Source organism: Schistocerca serialis, chromosome 1, assembly GCF_023864345.2.
Source record: "Schistocerca serialis cubense isolate TAMUIC-IGC-003099 chromosome 1, iqSchSeri2.2, whole genome shotgun sequence".
Taxonomy (NCBI): Eukaryota; Metazoa; Arthropoda; class Insecta; order Orthoptera; family Acrididae; genus Schistocerca; species Schistocerca serialis.
Genome location: NC_064638.1, coordinates 855,186,142 through 855,207,616, shown reverse-complemented (window position 1 = coordinate 855,207,616; position 21,475 = coordinate 855,186,142). Strand labels below are relative to the sequence as shown.

The 21,475-nt window shown below is 38.2% G+C and overlaps 1 protein-coding gene across 1 annotated transcript; it reads right to left on the bottom strand.

Annotated features, from left to right (window-relative positions):
• Positions 1-230: 230 nt before the first annotated feature.
• On the bottom strand, positions 231-13,197 carry LOC126485397 (mpv17-like protein). The gene is made up of 4 exons (XM_050108869.1): positions 12,912-13,197; positions 12,475-12,794; positions 3,210-3,341; positions 231-1,182 (listed from the first exon to the last, which is right to left on the bottom strand). Exons 2-4 carry the CDS (start codon positions 12,730-12,732, stop codon positions 1,015-1,017), a joined length of 558 nt encoding a protein of 185 aa, XP_049964826.1. The 5' UTR covers positions 12,733-12,794; positions 12,912-13,197; the 3' UTR covers positions 231-1,014.
• Between the last annotated feature and the right edge of the window lie 8,278 nt (positions 13,198-21,475).

Genomic DNA, 21,475 nt, shown 5'->3' with positions numbered 1-21,475 from the left:
GCCGTAGGTGTGGAAGTATTACCCTACACATGTGTCTCTCCAGTTGTCATCCCTGGGTGAGCTTCCTGCTGCAACCATGAATAGTCTTATTGCAGCAATGTGCCGCTATGATATACTCAAAATTTGTCAGCAGAATCTGTTATCACGGGAATATATTTACAGTAATTGTAGAAATGATGGAAATAGCAGTTCATGGGTAATAATAATAAAATAATAATAATTACAGTCACTGTAATCAACAAATGTATTTGTGCTAATGTATGTCAAAATTTTTTAATACTGGTGACACTTATTCAATGAGATTTCTTTGAATACTTCAAAACAGGCAATATCAGCATTGCAAGGAACAGTATGACTTCATTCAAGTTGTAAACAACATATTGACTGTGCTACATGAAACTGATACCAAATGACAACAATCCATGTTTTTAAAATATAGGTAGTGGCTACAGATTTATTTCTAAATCATGATATTAAACACATGCACGCACACACGCATGCACGCGCACGCACGCACGCACGCACACACACACACACACACACACACACACACACACACACACACACACAAATTGGTAATAAAATTAATAATACAGTAATATCAGATATCTGAACATAATTCTGTTGTCACCACTACATATTGCTGGATTTAACAATTAGGGTTTTAAGCAATTATTTACTAAGTTCAAAAATTGTTAGAGCCAACTTCAGGTAAATTTTTCCCCAATAAACACACACTATTTTAGTTTTCTTCTTACTAACATACATGTAACTGCTTATGAATTCCATCATACAGAAACAAACAATAGCTATTATTAGCTATTTGTATTTTGAGTGATGTTAAAAAAAGAGAATTACCTGTCACCATTTGGAAATTTTTTATCTGGTAAAACAATATAACAGCAATCTCTTGCAATGTTATTTTTGTTTTATGAGAAATTTATCAGGAATGTTTCATACACATATATTACAAGCTGATAATTATAAATACTATTTTGTTGTGGCTAGAAAACATTATAGTGGTGTTTTCAGTTGAAGAAGACGTTTTGCTTCCAATTCTTTCATGAATGCCAAGAAGTTGGTCCAAAGAAAACTGCATAAACTTATGAAAGGAACTCTGTTTCTTTCAGGCACAAATGTATAGTTGACGGTTGCAGCAACAGGCCAGATGAGAACTCCATACTGTAATCATGACATAATATATTTTCCCTATAATGTCTCAAGGAAAATTCAATAATAATATATTTTTTGCTTATTGAACAGAAATAAAAATACTGACAAATGAATTATGCACATATGACTATAGAGAAAAAGCACTCTAATCTACATATGCTGAAAAACATGCCAATTAGTCTACTAAAAGGAGCATTCAACGTCCAAGCTTCAAACAGATTTTGTCGTAAGGGCCAAGTCAGGTTTCAAAACACTTTTCCACAGAAAATACCATGTATCAATTCACCGAATACACAATACGATGCTTCAATGACATTAAATTCTATGTCATAATGTGATTTAATTAGTAATATGTTTACTTCACATGCAGTTATTAAGGAGGAGGTTTTCATGGTGAGCAAAGACTTGTTCAAAACAGTACTTCAGTGAATGAGTAAAAATTACAGCCACTGTTCCATTAAGATTGAAACTGAGTTCACTGCTAATTCTGTTATACAGAAATAAGTTCCACTGCATGATTATAATTCATAAATAATTCTCTTTGCTTATGATGCAGTAATTATCACACCAACCAGAGGCACAACATCCTCTACTTGAGGCTGCTTTGCTTAAGGACTGGTAACTGAAAAGTTCACTGAAACTATTGTTCAGTTTCTTGAAAATAGTAACTATTTAAAAAAATGCACATTCATTCCAGTCAGTGCACTACAGAATTCAAACTTCTATTACCAGTAGACCACAAAGAACTTAAATACAGATGACAAATTTGCAATTCTGTACTTGTACACATTGAAATTTTATTGGAAATCCAACAAGCTTAGTTTCAGTAAGTTTTGTTCTGTGTGCGCTAATGTCGCTGTCAGAATGTTTGTTTACTTTGTGTACTTCCATTAATGTCACGTGGAGAAATCTGAGGCATAACAGACTAGGCTTGTGTTGGGTGAGATGAATAATGAAGGGGGGTGTGAGTGATAGCTATGGAGGGAAGCAAAAAGGTGACAGTATAGTAAGTGGCACAGGTGAGGGCTCTTTTGCAGAAGGCAAAATCGAGTGTCTTACACAAACGTAATAGTATGGTAGAGGAGGAGCAAGTATGGTTAAAGAGAGGAAAAGGAAAGGTGCAGAGAAAACAGTGAATAGATCAAATGACCTAGAGTCAATTGTGGAGTATGTGGAGGGCAGAAGCTAGTAGATATGGAGCCAGGGAGCTGTGGGCTATAAATGTGTGTTGTAAGAACAGTTTCCTTTAATTGCTCAAATGAGAACTTGCTGTTTGATGATGGGAGGATTCAGATTACACAGGATGTGAAACAACTATTAAAGTAGAGCATTTTGTGGTGTGGGAAGTGAACTTTGCTCTAGGTCAGTTTGGTGGCAGCCAGCTGATTAGTGGATACCTCACATGACAACTGAGCAGAGGTTGCAGCACAGTGCTATCACTGTGTTTAAGCCTCTAGGAAGGACACTGTCCAAAAGCTGAGTCATGAGTTAAATTTTGTCGATGAGATAATATACTGTTTAAAGCCACAACTATACTGAGTGTGGTTTGTAACAATGACTCCTGTCATTGTTTGTATTTTGTACTCTACCCATGACTTCCTAATGTCGTTCTATAGTTATTCTTTAACAGGATGGAAATTAGGGATCTCACATCAAGTGCAGATGGTGTGAGTTTTCAGTAATGTCTTAATGATGGTGCAAGATGTGTTATTCATAGCTGATATACTTCCTATTCAAATATGGTATGTGATGTAACGATCATGAATAAATTTATTTCAGATGTTTCCCATCTGTTTCAGAAAAACTAACCTGACACTAAAAGTCTTTTAGCCGATTAATTCGTGGTACTTCAATTGCAGTAACCAATATGGGGAGGGGAAGACTAACATGAAGCACGCAGAAAAAGGAAGCATGTCATTCTGTGTAGCATTGTCTTTCAATATGTGTTCTTTTTGGCATCTGCAGAAAAACAATCCCTCTTAATCAGTTAGTAACAATAGAAACTCAAATGTGAAACCATTTTGTTGGAAATTTACCTTGTATGTTGGAACAAATTTTGTTTGAACTTCAAATGCAGCTTCTTTCATTGATTTTCCTTCAAGAAGGCTCATACCATAGAAGAAACAAATACAAGCTGCAGGTCCATAAGAAAACTGTTCAACTACTGCCTGTGAAAAAGAAAGCAAGATATTTAGTGTCAAGTCAGTAATATGTGTCGCTGTTTGTATATACAATGACTTTCACCAGCATCATTCACTTTAGGGGCAAACCCAGTGCTCTTGAGTAAATAGTAGAATATAATGGGAATTTATTACTCTGATGGCTCGCTCTTGTGTGCACACAGATATACATCAGGCATAGGATGTGAATGTTGCAAGTGCAAACTGTTTGTTCCACACTGAATGAATGTAGCAGTTCCTTTTGAATGGGTCTTTGTCAGCCACAAAGCCCATGAGGGACCATATCTGTAGGGATGGCAGGGAGATAATTGAGAGATGTTTGAAAAATGGGCTGTGCTAAATTACAGACTAACATTGCCCTTTTTTTATCTAAAATTATTACTTGCGAATGCACAATAGTTTTCCCACCCTATGCTACCACTGGACATAAGTGTGAAAAGATGATACAGTTGTTCTGCTTTGACCAGTGATGCCACTACTGTGACTAAACAGAGGTTGTAGTAACCCTTATCAGTAGACAGCTCTAAGTCTACATATGGTGGAATGAGAGTTTGTTGTGTGTTCGAGTGGTCTGCCTATAAATGTGCCAGAAAGTATTTTCATATACACACTGCACATTCTGTAGGTATATTTATGATCCCAGAGAAAACCCTTGTTTTCTGAATTTTGTAGGCTATTTCAAAGTTTTTGATGTTTTTTAAAGTATCAACAAAAAGAAAATCCCTACCCAAAAGCCCTGTGTTCCTGTTGTGGTCCCCAAAACTTTTGTAGGTACAATAGTGTGATTCTATGATATTGTCATATTGATTGGTAGCATCACTAGTCAAAGCTGACAGGTTGTTTTATTGGTCAACATATTTGAATAAAAATGCGCAAAGTAAACAAGTTTCCCATCTCAGTGACAGGGAGTGTCAATGTTATTCTTATAATAAACATAAGAGCATTCAGTTCCTGTATCAGATCCTGAATTGTTTTTCTGAAAGAGCTTTTCTTATCACTTCAGCCATAAAATTTTAAACATGTATGAATTCACCAAGTATTTAAACATCACATCACAAAATTACAGTTCTGTATTTGTCATTAATAAATTCTGGCTAACTTTTACATTGCTCAAGGTGAGGAAGGGGTCGTACTAAGACTAATGCAAACACTAGACTAGCAGTAATATTAGGCAATATATTGATGGTTGGCTCCAGACAGCACATCAATATTCACAATATTGGTGTCAAACCTAGAATGTGCAAAACATGCGAGGATACAGCCACTAGCTGTTATTTGGCTCTTGGGCTGGTTTTGTGCTCATCAGGAAAAGAGGAAGCATAGATGGATGAAGAAAAGATATAAGATGAGAGAAAGATTGGCACATGAAAATTTACTATGTGACTCGAGGATTAGAGAGCCAAATAATTATTGGAACTTTCTGAGAATGGATATTCACTCATTTGATTTACTATTGGAAATGGTTGCATCTATAATTGTCATTAAATCTACACAATACTTATTTGGATCCAATTTTAAAACCAAATGCACAAATTTTTTTATTTAATTTTCGATAAAAATTTGTGTGTCCTTCAAGGCATCAAAGTATGAAAGTGTTGTCTCAAGTAACTTTTCAGCAGCAGCTCTGCTTATTGACGCATTCTTAATTCTTTCCAGCACTTTCCTATAATTTGTCCAGAATGAATTTCATTTCTTTACTAATTAAAGCTTACCTGCTTCTGTGTATATTTCTCTATATTTTGATAACTGTTTGTACTGATCTGTTTTCTTTTGCGTTACTATACTCATTTCATTCGATAAACCATAGGGCTGGAAAACCCCTCTACGCTTCCAACAACTCTTAAATGAAGGTGTATTCTGCTGATGTCAAAGCCATTTTCCTTCACAATGCATCATGCAAAATCAACAGTTTTCCATATGAGACCGACTGACAAAGATATACAATATTGGGCAGAGGCTATACACTCTTAAGCTGTTTGTGAAATACAATCTAATTTTACTAGATTCATCAACATACTGCACAATACACTGTGAAACTTTCAATATTACTGACAGTCTTGGGGCAGTTAAATATTTTAAATTTCCACTAGATGCTACTGTAGTAATTGGAAAGTATCATTTCCACTGACACTTCAGTGTCCAGCAACCCCTCTCTTTTAGAAAAGAAAAACATTATACCACAAGTGATTCTGAAGTGTATACATAATATTTTATGGCTATATACAACATTAAACTGTAGACACGAAGTATGTATACATGAAATCAAACTGGCTTGAGTGCACTTACAGCATTCCTGTCTCTTGCATTACATGCTGATGTTAGTAATTCGTTGACATTGTTCTTAGTCAATGGGTGATACCATATGGTAGCCAACTGATCACATTTGTTTTCTGTATGAATGGAAGAAAACTAGATGTGCTGACAGACTGATCTGCAGTGCAGCACAAGGCCTAGGCTACTCTGGACTGTGACAGTTACCTTGTAAGTTGATGAGGTTAACAAGTCTCAGCACGTGATATATGTTTGTCATTGCAACAACCAACTTGGTCTTACTTCCAATTTTGCCGAAATCTCCAATTATGTTAAATTTTAACCTATTAAAACAAAATAAAGTTTTCTTTCTTTTGTTTGTGTCTATCAACAACTCAATGCTTTCGTTTTTCCATGAGAGAACTCCTTCAACCCAAAAGTATTTACATTCTGCAAGAACTTTCCTACAGCAAATTGCAGGTAACTTTATTTGCGAAGCATAGGAAACTCTGAATGGGCACTCTGACTGGCTACCAACAACCATTCACAAATCGCCTTATTCAGTTCCCATCATTCAACATGCAAGTTGTTACCTACATTGGAATGCATTGCAACAGCTGCAGACACCAAGACTACAATTTTATTAATATTGTTCACCTTTACACAAACTACAAAGTATTTTATAAAAAAAAATAAGTTCTATGAGAGATAGCAGATACATCAATAGATTAAACAATCTGAATACATTAAATAGGGAAAATGTGATAGAATTGTATCTTGTATATGTTATAATAAACAAGGGTCTAGTGTAGCAGGGGATACGACCCATCGGCTTTGAACAATGACGTCTTTCCTTAGTCGTAGATAGTAATGTCTTCACTTCGAGGCATAGATAATAAAGCAGTTCTGTGTTCTAATAAGCGCTATCATTAAAATAATTGAATGTGAATCTAAAAGCGATCGTTTATCTATATTTCACTATTTTACCATATTTCAGTTTCTTATTCCACCAATATGCTTCAGTAGCTGATAAGTGTTTTTTGGCTTATTAAAAAAAAAATCTCACGAGATAGAATAAACTGATCCTAAGATACAGATGCTTCAGTAGCTGATAAGTGTTTTTTGGCTTTTAAAAAAAAAAAAAAAAAAAAAAAAAAAAAAATCTCACGAGATAGAATAAACTGATCCTACTTCATTAAGCAATCAATAAAAAAACTAAACTAAAACATAACAGCTTTCAAAAAACACTTATCAGCTACTGAAGGGAGCTACAACACTAACAAGGGAACCTCCCCATCGCACCCCCCTCAGATGTAGTTATAAGTTGGCACAGTGGATAGGCCTTGAAAAACTGAACACAGATCAATTGAGAAAACAGGAAGAAGTTGTGTGGAACTGTGAAAAAATGCTCTCTCTCTTTCTCACTGTGTGTGTGTGTGTGTGTGTGTGTGTGTAAGACCACTTCACTTCAGGGGCATAGAAGGGGTGTCTGGCGAACCTAGCTCTATTTGTCGGTGATTGTGGCTGGCAAATGCATCATGTATGGTTTGTTTGTTTTGGTGTATAGTTTTTTTGTTTGTTTGTATTTTAATTTTAATCATGTAAATCTGGGCGTTTTGGGTTTTCGATTTGTGTGTTGGCTTTTGGGATCATTGTCCTCTTTTGACCTATATAGGTGAAGGGACTTTTATGATACATTGTTTTGGAGCTGGATGTGTATTTCTTTTTCTTTCTCTCTCTTTTTTTTTTTTTTTTTGGGTGGGGGTGGGGGGGAGACTTCATTTGAACTGTATAGGTCAAGTGAAATGTAAGATTCCTATGGGTTTCATGATTTTGGATAACATTTGTTTTCCGATGGGGCTGTTTTTTGTATTGTCATATATTTAAATCGTTCCCGCCCTAAAACCCTACTTCCCATGGTTGTCCAGTTAGTTTTGTTTCATTGCAGGAGTGAAACATACTCACATCTTTTTATTCATGCTTGCCTTCAGTGATGTTATACTTGCCATATTGTGAAGCAGAGGTTTCCCCCATCTTGATGATATCCTGGCTCAAAGGAGATGGGTGGAACCGAACATCACTGTAATGCCAAAACCTGTTACTTAACCCAAAACGAGGACTGTCAAATAAAAGTAACAGCAATTAAAACATATGTAGTTCATATTTATTGGTAACGGGTAGAATTTTATGAGCAAAATGTTATTACAACACGGTCCAAAAATTAACCAAACTTGGTTTGATTTGATATGGACTGACCCACTAGTTCATTCAGTAAAAGTGATCACTTGTGTCTCATGATCACCATCATCATTTAAGACTGATTATGTCTTTCAGCGTTCAGTCTGGAGCATAGTTGCCCTTATAAAATTCCTCCATGATCCCCTATTCAGTGCTAACATTGGCGCCTTTTCTGATATTAAGCCTATTACTTCAAAATCATTCTTAACCGAATCCAGGTACCTTCTCCTTGGTCTTCCCCGGCTCCTCCTACCCTCTACTGCTGAACCCATGAGTCTCTTGGGTAACCTTTGCTTCTCCCATGCGTGTAACATGACCCCACCATCTAAGCCTGTTCACCCTGACTGCTACATCTTAAGTTTTTCTTTGATTTCCTCATTGTGGACACCCTCCTGCCATTGTTCCCATCTACTAGTACCTGCAATCATCCTAGCTACTTTCATATCCGTAACCTCAACCTTATTGATAAGGTAACCTGAATCCACCCAGCTTTCGCTCCCATACAATAAAGTTGGTCGAAAGGTTGAATGGTGGACAGGTAACTTAGTCTTGGTACTGACTTCCTTTTTGCAGAAGACAGTAGATCATAGCGCAGCACTCACTGCATTAGCTTTGCTACACCTCGCTTCCAGTTCTTTCACTGTGTTGCCATCCTGTGAGAATATGCATCCTAAGTACTTGAAACCGTCCACCTGTTTTAACTTTGTTCCTCCTATTTGGCACTCAATCTGTTTATATCTCTTTCCCACTGACATTACTTTCATTTTGGAGATGCTAATCTTCATACCATAGTCCTTACATTTCTGATCTAGCTCTGAAATATTACTTTGCAACTTTCAATCGAATCTGCCATCACAACTAAGTCATCCGCATACGCGAGACTGTTTATTTTGTGTTCACATATCTTAATCTCACCCAGTCAGTCTATTGTTTTCAACACATGATTCATAAATAACATGAACAACAGTGGAGACATGTTGCAGCCTTGTCTTACCCCTGAACCTACTCTGAACCATGAACTCAATTTACCGTCAACTCTAACTGCTGCCTGCCTATCTATGTAAAGACCTTTAATTGCTTGCAAAAGCTTGCCTCCTATTCCATAATCTTGTAGAGCAGACAATAACTTCCTCCTAGGAGTCCAGTCATATGCCTTTTCTAGATCTATAAAGCATAGATACAATTCCCTGTTCCACTCATAACACTTCTCCATTATTTGCCGTTAGCTATCTGGTCCTGACAATCTCTAAGAGGCCTAAACCCACACTGATTTTCATCCAGTTTTTCCCCCAACTAATACTCACACTTTCCTTTCAACAATATCTGAGAAAATTTTACCCACAACGCTGATTAAAGAGATACCTCTGTAGTTGTTACAATCTTTTCTGTTTCCATGTTTAAAGATTGGTGTGATTACCACTTTCGTCCAGTCTGATGGAACCTGTCCCGACTCCCACGCCATTTCAATTATCCTATGTAGCCATTTAAGACCTGACATTCCACTGTATTTGATGAGTTCCGACTTAATTTCATCCACCCCAGCCGCTTTACTGCACTGCAATCTATTGACCATTTTCCACTTCCTCAAATGTGATCCTATTTCCATCATCATTCCTATCCCATTGTACATCGAAATCTGAAACATTACTGATCGTATTTTCACTTACATTGAGCAACTCTTCAAAATATTCCCTCCATTCGCCCAAGGCATCAACAGGGTTCACCAGCAGTTTTCCTGACCTGTCCAAAATACTTGTCATTTCCTTCTTATCTCCCTTTGGAAGACTGCTAATTACACTCCAGAATGATTTTCCAGCAGCTTGACCGAAAGTCTCCAACCTGTTTCCAAAGTTTTCCCAAGATTTCTTCTTGGATGCTGCAATTAACTGTTTGGCTTTGTTTCTTTCTTCAATATAACTTTCTCTGTCTACCTGAGTTCTAGTATGTAGCCATTTATGATACGCCGCCTTTCCTTTTACAAGCTGGCTTGACTGTGTCATTCCACCAAGCTGTTTGCTTCATCCTATCTTTACACATTACTGTTCCAAGACATTCTTTAGCCACTTCTAGTACTGTGTCACTGTACCTTGTCCATTCCTTTTCCAATGACTGTAATTGACTACATTCAACTAACTGGTACCTTTCTGAGATCACTGTTATGTACTTGTGCCTGATTTCCTTATCCTGAAGATTCTCCACTCTTATCCTCCTACATATGGACCTGACCTGAACTTTCGGCCTCACAATACCAATTTCACTGCAGATTAAATAGAAATCAGTGTCATCGAAGAATCCCCTGAATACACATGTGTCCCTCACAGCCTTCCTGAATTCCTGATCTGTTGTTATATAGTCAATGACAGATCTGGTTCCCCTGCCTTCCCAAGTACACCAGTGAATGTTCTTATGTTTAAAAAAGGAGTTTGTGATTACTAAGCCCATACTGGCACAGAAATCCAAGAGTTGTTTCCCGTTCCTGTTGGCCTCCATATCCTTTCCAAATTTACCCATAACCTTTTCATACCCTTCTGTTCGATTTCCAATCCTGGCGTTAAAATCACCCAAGAGCAGAAAACTGTCCTGGTCCTTTACTCTAACAACTCACTGAGTGTGTCATAAAACCTATCCATCTTATCTTGATCTGTCCCTTCACAATGCGAATATACTGACACTATCCTAATTTTCTTGCTAGACACTGTCAAATCTATCCACATCAGTCGTTCGTCTACATACCTTATTGCAATATTGCAACTACGCGGGTTCCATTTATTTCCTGATGTAAAGCCCTACACCCCATTGTGCTATTCCTACTTTGACTCCTGACAGGTAGACCTTGTAATCTCCCACTTCCTCTTCTTTCTCACCCCTTACCCGAATGTCAGTAACAGCCAGAATGTCCAACCCCATCTTACTTGCAGCCTCTGCCAGCTCTACCTTCTTCCCAGAGTAGCCCCCATAGATATTAATAGCTCCCCCATCTCGTTACCATTCGTTTGCCGAGTCGTATCTTACGAGTCCCTGTTTTGTCAATTAGAGGTGGGACTCCGTCACCTCCAAAGGTCCAGGGCATTTTGCTCTGATTGTTGCCAGCATCATATTTAAAGTACCAGGGAAGCAGGTTGCTAGCCTTACATGACCCGAGTCTCATTGAGTTTTACCCCTTAACGATTGAGGAACTAACCGTTGGATTTGGTAGTCTTTGCCGTCTGAGCACAAAGGTGACCACGACTCAGATTATGTCCGAGATGCCCAGCCTTATTCCAAAGTAACTGGTATCCCGACTGTCAGGCCCACTTACTTGGCCACTCATATGTTGCCCGTGGTTCATGAACTAGGACATGACAACAGGAACCCACATCATGAACCACTCACTTGTGTCTGCCTATTAAAATTTTGTCTTGAAGGCTCAATTACTGACACTTTCTTTAGAAGACTAATTTGTCACAGCACCAAGCTACCAACAATTTTCTGAGTTGTGTTGTGGAAATTAAGACGGTTTGATTATAGGTAAACCTAGTAACTCTTAAAAGTAATAAAAAATGCTCTAATTGCTCCTCACTGACCTTGTAGCAGGCAAATATGCCAAAGACTCTTCTGGAATGACAGCTAGGAACTAGCATGCCCCAGACACAAAGCTGCAGTATCTAACCTCTTGCACATTTAAGCACTGCACTTCCTTCTCCTTTCCAAATACTTTATCATCTGGCCTACAAGTTCGTCTGACAACTGGAGTTCAGCTTGCCTTTCAAACTTCACTAAAAGCCAAACCTCCCGTCAACAATGAGATGATTAGAGACAGATCGGAAGCTCAGATAGCTTAAGCATGAAGTAAAACTTGCTCTTTCAAAGGACCGTCCTAACATTTGCCTTAAGCAATTTAGGGTAATCGCGGAAAATCTAATGCTTGTACAGGGATTTGAAATAATAATAAATAATAAAGGCAATGTATTTTACGCAGTTGATTCCCGATTATTTTAAAGGCTAATACCAGTTCAGGGGGGGCAACAATGCATTTACTCATTTAATACAGAATATCACAATTATACTTACATAATTGGGGTAATTTATTCCTCTGAAAATTTATGTTTGCAGATTGTGATTGTTTAGTTTAGTTGCAAGTCTGGGCACAAGTTACATATTGGACTCTTGTATTTTTCAGTAGATGGCATACTTATATATAAGGCTTCAGCATCAGTCAATTTGTCACCACAACCACATATTCTGTTTTCACATTTGCTGGCTTTGCCAACTTGTGACCAAATTGTCGTCTTTTCGTATAACCTAGACCTCAGGCTGTGCAACAGAGCATCACAAAAAAGGCTTCAGGGGTGGGGGCAGGCCATAATACCACACTTTAACCCAAATCTGAGGCACTTCCGAATAAAACTTTGAAACGTTCAAGGTTTTGGCCTCAGAGTAACTACCAGAAGTAGGTCTTATGACATGGTACCAACAACTGAATTAATCTAACTAGAATAATATATTTCTTACCAACATGGGCCTCAACATAAACATCCACACATAAAATCCCCAACTATGTAATACACCTACTTCATTAGTACCTAGTTGTGAGTACTGGTTATGCAATGGCACAAAAGGGACTGTTTTATACTGAGGTAATAAAAAAAACTACCTTTGCAAGAGCAGATTTCACAGTCATGCTTGGCCACATTTCTGCTGCCAGTTTCATCCAAGTATGTAAGGTAGGCGCCACGAATAAAGTTCCGAACAAGCCATATCGAAGCACCTGCATGTAGTCGTAGTGTTCCTTGCCCGATATAGTCTGCTGACACAATGATGATGCTGGCCAAATGACAGCATAGGAAGCCATCCCACGAAGAAGAGGATACTTCCGAGAGATGGTCGATAGTTTTCCCACGAACGAATTCATTAGTGATGCTGCACTTCCCAAAACCTACAATTATTTGCAGATTTCATGAATTCTGCCACCAACTAGAAAAAAAAAAAAGCACTTTACATATTTGACTTTTACGACCCGTGAAAAGTGAAATATTTCGCTCGCTGTTACGATGTAGCTTGATTCAACAAATACATTTTCCCAGCACTTACTCGTTCCTGTAGTCTTCAACCGTACTTCGGCCTACACATGGTCCGAAATTGACTTCCATTGCAAAATATGAAATTACAAGGCCACTTGCGTAAGGTATGCCTACTTCGGCATCGATTATCTAATGCTATAACGACGTCCAACATCATTATACCCAAAAGGTACAGTTGTCTTCTTGTCGTTGAACTCACAACATAACTTTATTGCCGCGGTAGCACTTAATTCTTCACATAAACACATATTTCGGCAATCAATTGCATCAAACTTTTTTTTTTTCCTTCAGCAGAATGAATGCGCGAAAGATAAACCTCAAAACTTTAACATATCTTTGGTAGCTATTATCGAACCTGTATCGACAGCTGTGTTCACTGATCGATTGCGTAAGATAATATTATTACGAACAACAAGACCTTTCTAGAAGTGTTTGCCCTGTTTTCTTTCGTGTGGTTTAAAGTCCCACAGCCGTGTGTCATGTAACTCTACTTCTCCCATGTTTAGTCGATGGCTAGGTGCATTATTTATTAGCTTGAGAGGGTTCTTCACGTGCTATCAGTTCTTCGAGTGATGTAATTATTTAAGCCAGATTTCCTCAGGCATAAATTTCTTACACGTGCATACCCCCACCATCATTCCGTAAGACAACTTGCATGTGGAAACACCCAACTTGCACACTGTCATGCCAGCTTACGCATAAGTTAAGAAGTTAAAACCATCCTATTTCCTTGCTTTCCCCCAACATCGCTTACGAGGTTTAGCAACAGCCCATAGGTGGATCCGTCGTCATTTTACTCTGATTTGTTAGACAGCGGAGGTGTGGAATTGGTGTTTACTTACGTCAGAAGTTAGCTTAGTGGCATAATAATAGGCTTAATCTTAAACAAAGTAAGTAAAATTACGGTAAAAATAGGTACACGATAATCGAGTCCCGCGAGAAACATAAAAGAAAGAGTGAGTCTTTATGTATTCAGTGCAAAAAAAATCGTTGTTTGACCTGAAAAATGTTGCTGCTGCGAAGTTAAAGGAAAAAACGCAAACGAAATCATTCTAAGATCAAAATCTAGTGAAAGAACCGTGGCAAATGTAAATTCAGTAGCCTCCATATGTAAAAAGTCCGATGACTTTCGTCCCATTTTAACTACAAAGAACAGTGAAATCAATTAACTTGAAAGGACTGTAGCCTTATTGGAGAAACAGCTGCAACATCTTGGTTGTAAAACTCAACACACAGAGCATCGACTGAACCTCAATCAAATATCGGCTACCAATGATATAAACAAAGGAAGAACTACTCTGGAAACCAGCACAAAACTTGGAAATATAAAAGTAAGTGCACCAAACAGTTATAATGACAAACATGATTCTACAAACAATGTCACTCAAAAACATGAGCCCAGATAACAACTACAAACAACAGCAGCCGTCTACTGTAAATTTTTCGCGCGTGTCACATCGTTAACAAAGAAATGGATTAAAAAATCAGTCGACTGGCCTCATGCGTGCAAAACAGAGTGAAAAATCTTAATTTTTACTGATAATCATTGATGTCAGATAGCAGAAAAGGTGACAGATACACAGACTAACGCATGTGTCCACACCTTTCTCGAACCAGAAGCAGGCATTGCAGAAGTGGCAAAAACAGTGGTGCGCATGGACTCGGGCGTCTTGGCACGGTCCGCGCGGCTAACACCGTCGGAGATTCGAGTCCTCCCTCGGACATGAGTGTGTGTGTGTTGTCCTTAGCGTAAATTAGTTTAAGTTAGCTTAAGTATTGCGTGAGCTTAGGGACCGATGACCTTAACAGTTTGGTCCCATTGTCCTAATCATCATCATTTCATTCCCATCGACGCGCAAGTCGCCGATCATCATCATCATCATCATTTAAGACTGATTATGCCTTTCAGCGTTCAGTCTGGAGCATAGCCCCCCTTATACAGTTCCTCCATGATCCCCTATTCAGTGCTAACATTGGTGCCACTTCTGATGTTAAACCTATTACTTCAAAATCATTCTTAACCGAATCCAGGTACCTTCTCCTTGGTCTGCCCCGACTCCTCCTACCCTCTACTGCTGAATCCATGAGTCTCTTGGGTAACCTTGCTTCTCCCATGCGTGTAACATGACCCCACCATCTAAGCCTGTTCGCCCTGACTGCTACATCTATACAGTTCATTCCCAGTTTTTCTTTGATTTCCGCATTGTGGACACCCTCCTGCCATTGTTCCCATCTACTAGTACCTGCAATCATCCTAGCTACTTTCATATCTGTAACCTCAACCTTGTTGATAAGGTAACCTGAATCCACCCAGCTTTCGCTCCCATACAACAAAGTTGGTCGAAAGATTGAACGGTGCACAGATAACTTAGTCTTGGTACTGACTTCCTTCTTGCAGAAGAGAGTAGATCGTAGCCGAGCACTCGCTGCATTAGCTTTGCTACACCTCGCTTCCAGTTCTTTCACTATGTTGCCATCCTGTGAGAATATGCATCCTAAGTACTTGAAACTGTCCACCTGTTCTAACTTTGTTCCTCCTATTTGGCACTCAATCCGTTTATATTTCTTTCCCACTGACATTACTTTCGTTTTGGAGATGCTAATTTTCATACCATAGTCCTTACATTTCTGATCTAGCTCTGAAATATTACTTTGCAAACTTTCAATCGAATCTGCCATCACAACTAAGTCATCCGCATATGCAAGACTGTTTATTTTGTGTTCACATATCTTAAGCTCACCCAGCCAGTCTATTGTTTTCAACATATGATCCGTAAATGATATGAGCAACAGTGGAGACAGGTTGCAGCCTTGTCTTACCCCTGAAACTACTCTGAACCATGAACTCAATTTACCGTCAACTCTAACTGCTGCCTGACTATCCATGTAAGGACCTTTAATTGCTTGCAAAAGTTTGCCTCCTATTCCATAATCTTGCAGAACAGACAATAACTTCCTCCTAGGAACCCGGTCATATGCCTTTTCTAGATCTATAAAGCATAGATACAATTCCCTGTTCCACTCATAACACTTCTCCATTATTTGCCGTAAGCTAAAGATCTGGTCCTGACAACCTCTAAGAGGCCTAAACCCACACTGATTTTCATCCAATTGGTCCTCAACTAATACTCGCACTTTCCTTTCAACAATACCTGAGAAGATTTTACCCACAACGCTGATTAAAGAGATACCTCTATAGTTGTTACAATCTTTTCTGTTTCCATGTTAAAAGATTGGTGTGATTACTGCTTTTGTGCAGTCTGATGGAAACTGTCCCGACTCCCACGCCATTTCAATTATCCTGTGTAGCCATTTAAGACCTGACATTCCACTGTATTTGATGTGTTCCGACTTTGCTTTATTGCACTGCAATCTATTGACCATTTTTTCCACTTCCTCAAATGCGATCCTATTTCCATCATCATTCCTATCCCATTCTACCTCGAAATCTGAAACATTACTGATCGTATTTTCACCTACATTGAACAACTCTTCAAAATATTCCCTCCATCTGCCCAAGGCATCCACAGGATTCACCAGCAGTTTTCCTGACCTGTCCAAAATACTTGTCATTTCCTTCTTATCTCCCTTTGGAAGACTGCTAATTACACTCCAGAATGGTTTTCCAGCAGCTTGGCCCATAGTCTCCAACCTGTTTCCAAAGTCTTCCCACGATTTCTTCTTGGATGCTGCAATTATCTGTTTAGCTTTGTTTCTTTCTTCAATATAACTTTCTATGTCTACCTGGGTTCTGGTTTGTAGCCATTTTTGATACGCCTTCTTTTTCCTTTTACAGGCTGCCTTGACTGTATCATTCCACCAAGCTGTTTGCTTCATCCTACTTTTACACACTACTGTTCCAAGACATTCTTTAGCCACTTCTAGTACTGTGTCCCTGTACCTTGTCCATCCCTTTTCCAATGACTGTAATTGACTACATTCAACTAACTGGTACCTTTCTGAGATCGCTGTTATGTACTTGTGCCTGATTTCCTTATCCTGAAGTTTCTCCACTCTTATCCTCCTACATATGGACCTGACCTGCACTTTCGGCCTCACAATACCAATTTCACTGCAGATTAAATAATGATCAGTGTCATCAAAGAATCCCCTGAATACACATGTGTCCCTCACAGCCTTCCTGAATTCCTGATCTGTTATTATATAGTCAATGACAGATCTGGTTCCCCTGCCTTCCCAAGTATACTGGTGAATGTTCTTATGTTTAAAAAAGGAGTTTGTGATTACTAGGCACATACTGGCACAGAAATCCAAGAGTTGTTTCCCGTTCCTGTTGGCCTCCATATCCTTTCCAAATTTACCCATAACCTTTTCATACCCTTCTGTTCGATTTCCAATCCTGGCATTAAAATCACCCATGAGCAGAACACTGTCCTTGTCCTTTACTCTAACAACTACATCACTGAGTGCCTCATAAAAACTATCCATATTATCTTGATCTGTCCCTTCACAATGCGAATATACTGACACAATCCTAATTTTCTTCCTAGACACTGTCAAATCTGTCCACATCAGTCGTTCGTTTACATACCTTATTGCAACTACACTGGGTTCCATTTCTTTCCTGATGTAAAGCCCTACACCCCATTGTGCTATTACTGCTTTGACTCCTGACAGGTAGACCTTGTATTCTCCCACTTCCTCTTCTTTCTCACCCCTTACCCGAATGTCACTAACAGCTAAAACGTCCAGCCCCAACTTACTTGCAGCCTGTGCCAGCTCTACCTTCTTCCCAGAGTAGCCCCCATTGATATTAATAGCTCCCCATCTCATTACCATTTGTTTGCCAAGTCGTATCTTTGGAGTCCCTGGTTTGTCAGTTAGAGGTGGGACTCCGTCACCTCCAAAGGTCCGAGGCATTTTGCTCTGATTGTTGCCAGCATCATATTTAAAGTACCAGGGAAGCAGGTTGCTAGCCTTACTTGTCCCGAGTCCCATTGGGTTTTACCCCTAACGGCTGAGGGACTAACCGGTGGATTTGGTAGTTTTTACCATATGAGCACAAAGGTGACCATGACTCAGAATCTGTCCGAGATGCCCAGCCTTATTCCAAAGTAACTGGTATCCCGACTGTCGGGACCAGTTACTTGGCTACTCATACGTTGCCCGTGGTTCATGAACTAGGACATGACTACAGGAACCCACACCATGAACCACAAAGTCGCCGAAGTGGGGTCAAATCGAAAGACTTGCACCAGTCGAGCGGTCTACCCGACAGGAAGCCCTCGTCACACGACATTATTATTATTATAAGACCTTACCACAAATTTCCAAAACAGTGGTAAAATCGTGTGAAAACCATGACTCAAAAGACTCTCGTAATTTGTGCAGGTGTAAATGGTGTTGTCAGAGATTAAGGTAGTGACCTCATCACTGTTCTTGAAAGTAGTTCTACCCAACTTAGGCATCACAAATGTAGCTGTTATATATAAATCACACAGATATTTCCTACATACTTGGTCATGTGCAAATAAATTAATAGGAAGAGTAAACAAAGAGATGAAGTATGCAAAAAAATTCTGTATATGAACTTAATAAATGTTAGCACTTTAGACAGATCCATGACCTTCATTTAAATCACAGTGGAAAACAATTTTTATTTGAAGAACTCTGTCATTTAGCTCATTTGAGTCACGAAAGGCATAGTATAGAAGCGGTCCAAAGTACTTTGGACAAATGGATCATAAAGAAAGATGAGAAGATGCGATGTCTTATAAAAACGGTGAAAGAGATTTTTTAGGCGAGTAGACGGTATCACAACAAATGTGATGCAGAAGACTGTACACCAGAATGTGCAGTCATTAACAAACAAAGTCTCGATAGGGAATGGAAAGATGTTTCAGTTTTATGTTTTTGTGGGTATTGGTTACAAAATGAGTATTTTCAATACTTAAAAATATTGCATTTTAATCTTGCAAACTGCTTTCGTAGAATGGAATCGAAACATGGGGGATCTAATATATATATATATATATTTAAAAGAAAATGTAGATTTATAGCCTCTGTGTTTGGAAACTTGGTTGCTAAAGAGACTTAGAAATCTCAGCTGTTGAGTTACTGTCTGAAAAAACTATTATTTTATATGTGTATAGATCTCCTGTTAGCAATATAAGTGTTTTTTTTAAAAAACTGGACCTTGCTTTAGGCAAACTCAAGACAACTGGAAAACAGTGGTACTGTGCAGAGATTGTAATATTGACTTTCTGATAGCTCTCACAGTGAAAAGTTCTTAAATATTATAAAATCCTACAATTTTTGTCTGACTGTTAGCTCTCCATCACATGTAACAAAGACTAGTGTCACTTTCCTTGATCAGGTATGTGTAAACATGGACAAGTGTACACCAGAAAACTTTGATACTGGCTATAGCGACCACTTTTCGCAATTAATAACTGTACCTGTAAATTACATTTCGACTAATGTAGAAAATTTAATCCATAAAAAGATTTATATTCAGAAAAACATTGAATACTTCCAGTATCTAATCAGCAAACAATCTTGGAGAGAAGTATATGATACCTCTATTATCGCTGAAAAGACTGGAAAATTTTTTGAACATTTTCAAGTGTAAATTTGACATAGCTTTTTCACAAAGGAAAGTGATTTCCAGAAGCACAGATAGATTCAAACACTGGATTACATCAGGCATTAGAGTATCTTGTAAAAGGAAGTGGGAACTTCTTTGGCAGCCCAAAGCTGACAGCAGTCCAGAAATTCTTACTTATTTAAAAAAAAAAGCTAGTTTTGAAATGCGTCATAAGAAAGGTAAAATGATAAATATATCATGAAGTCAACCAATAAAACTAAGTCCATGTGGAAAGCTGTGAAGGATCTTACATGGAAGAAGACAACTCAGAAAAATAGTGTGATATCAAACGAAGGCAAGAATGTCACTGACCATAGGACAGTTGCAAACAACTTGAATTCTTATTATACAACTGTTGCTGAAAAATTAGTGAAGGAAAAATTTGGTAATCCACCCAATGCAATATGGAAAGAACTTTCATCTATTGAAATAAATAATATATCCATGGTCCTCAATCCAATAGGACCAACAGAGCTCCTAAATACCGTTAATTCCCTGAAGAGAAATTATATTCCAGATTATATTATAGAAATAACAGCAAGACAAATACTCTCTCGTTTATTAGACATACGCAATTCATCCTTATCATGTGGTGTCTTCCGACAGTAACTGAAAATGTCAAAAGTAATACCCCTATATAAAAAAGGTGGTCAGCAATGTATGGGTAACTATAGGCCTATGTCTCTACTGTCAGGGTGTTCGAAAATTATTGAAAAAGTGTTCCTTTCACAACTAACTACATTCTTCGACAAGAATAATATTATTTCTGGATATCAGCATGGTATCGGACATAGCAATCAACTGAAACAGCCACTTTCAATCTGATTAACCATGTCTTATATGCAGTCGGCAACCACAGAAATATCTCAGATTTATTCTTGGAGTAACAAAATCTTGTGATGTGGTTGGTCATTCTGTGCTCCTGAGGAAGCTCGAATGGTATGTTGTAAGAGGTGTGACAAATCAGTGGATTAAATCATATTTGAACTATCACTCTGTGGTGACTGAAATTAAGTACATGGAAGAACTGTGTGGACTAGGTCATGGTTTTCCACAGGGCTCTATTTTAGGTCCCTTTCTTTTTTTTTTTAGAATACATGAATGATTTCTCATCATACGGTAGGGATTCTGAACAAGTACTGTTCGAAGATGACACCAGTCTATTGATTGAAGGGAATAATGAACAAAATCTTACTGCATCTGCAAAAGATATAACAAAAGAAGTATCTGAATGGTTTACCAGAAACAGGCTAATAATTAGTCCCCAAAAAACGGTACTGATGAATTTCCACAAAGATCAAAATAAAAATGCGGCACAAACCATAATATGTATAGATAACCAAAACATTAGTGCTGTCAATGGAACTAAATTTCTTGGGACTCATATCCAGGAAAATCTCAAATGGAGCACTCATCAAATCCCTAAATTCAAGAATAGCAAAAATGAGCTATGCAGTAAGAATTCTTTACAACAATACTAGTGCAGGAACAGTTAGGGCTGTATACTTTGCTCGTGTACATTCAATACTGAAGTATGGTATCATTTTCTGGGCAAATGTACACTAGGCCATAACAGTTTTCATAAAACAAAAGGCAATTCTAGTAATAATGTAACAAGTAAGCAGTAGAAAACCATGCAAACCTTTCTTTAAAGATCTAAAGATCTTACCGCTTCCCTGAATTTATATACTGAAAGTAGTAATGCATGTCAAAAAACGTTTACTGAGAAAAAAAAACTTTTTTCCTCAAACAAAAGTGTCTGTGATTACAGTACCAGGTCAGACTGTGACATACATGTTAATCATTGTAACACCACATAATGACAAAAAGGTATATATCATGCAGGAACAAAACTGTGTAATAGATTACCAAAACGCATAAACTCTCTTCCTGAACTACAGAGCTTTAGAAAGTCTGTGAGAGCCTACCTTATGAAAAACTGCCACTATTCAATCTCACAGTATCTT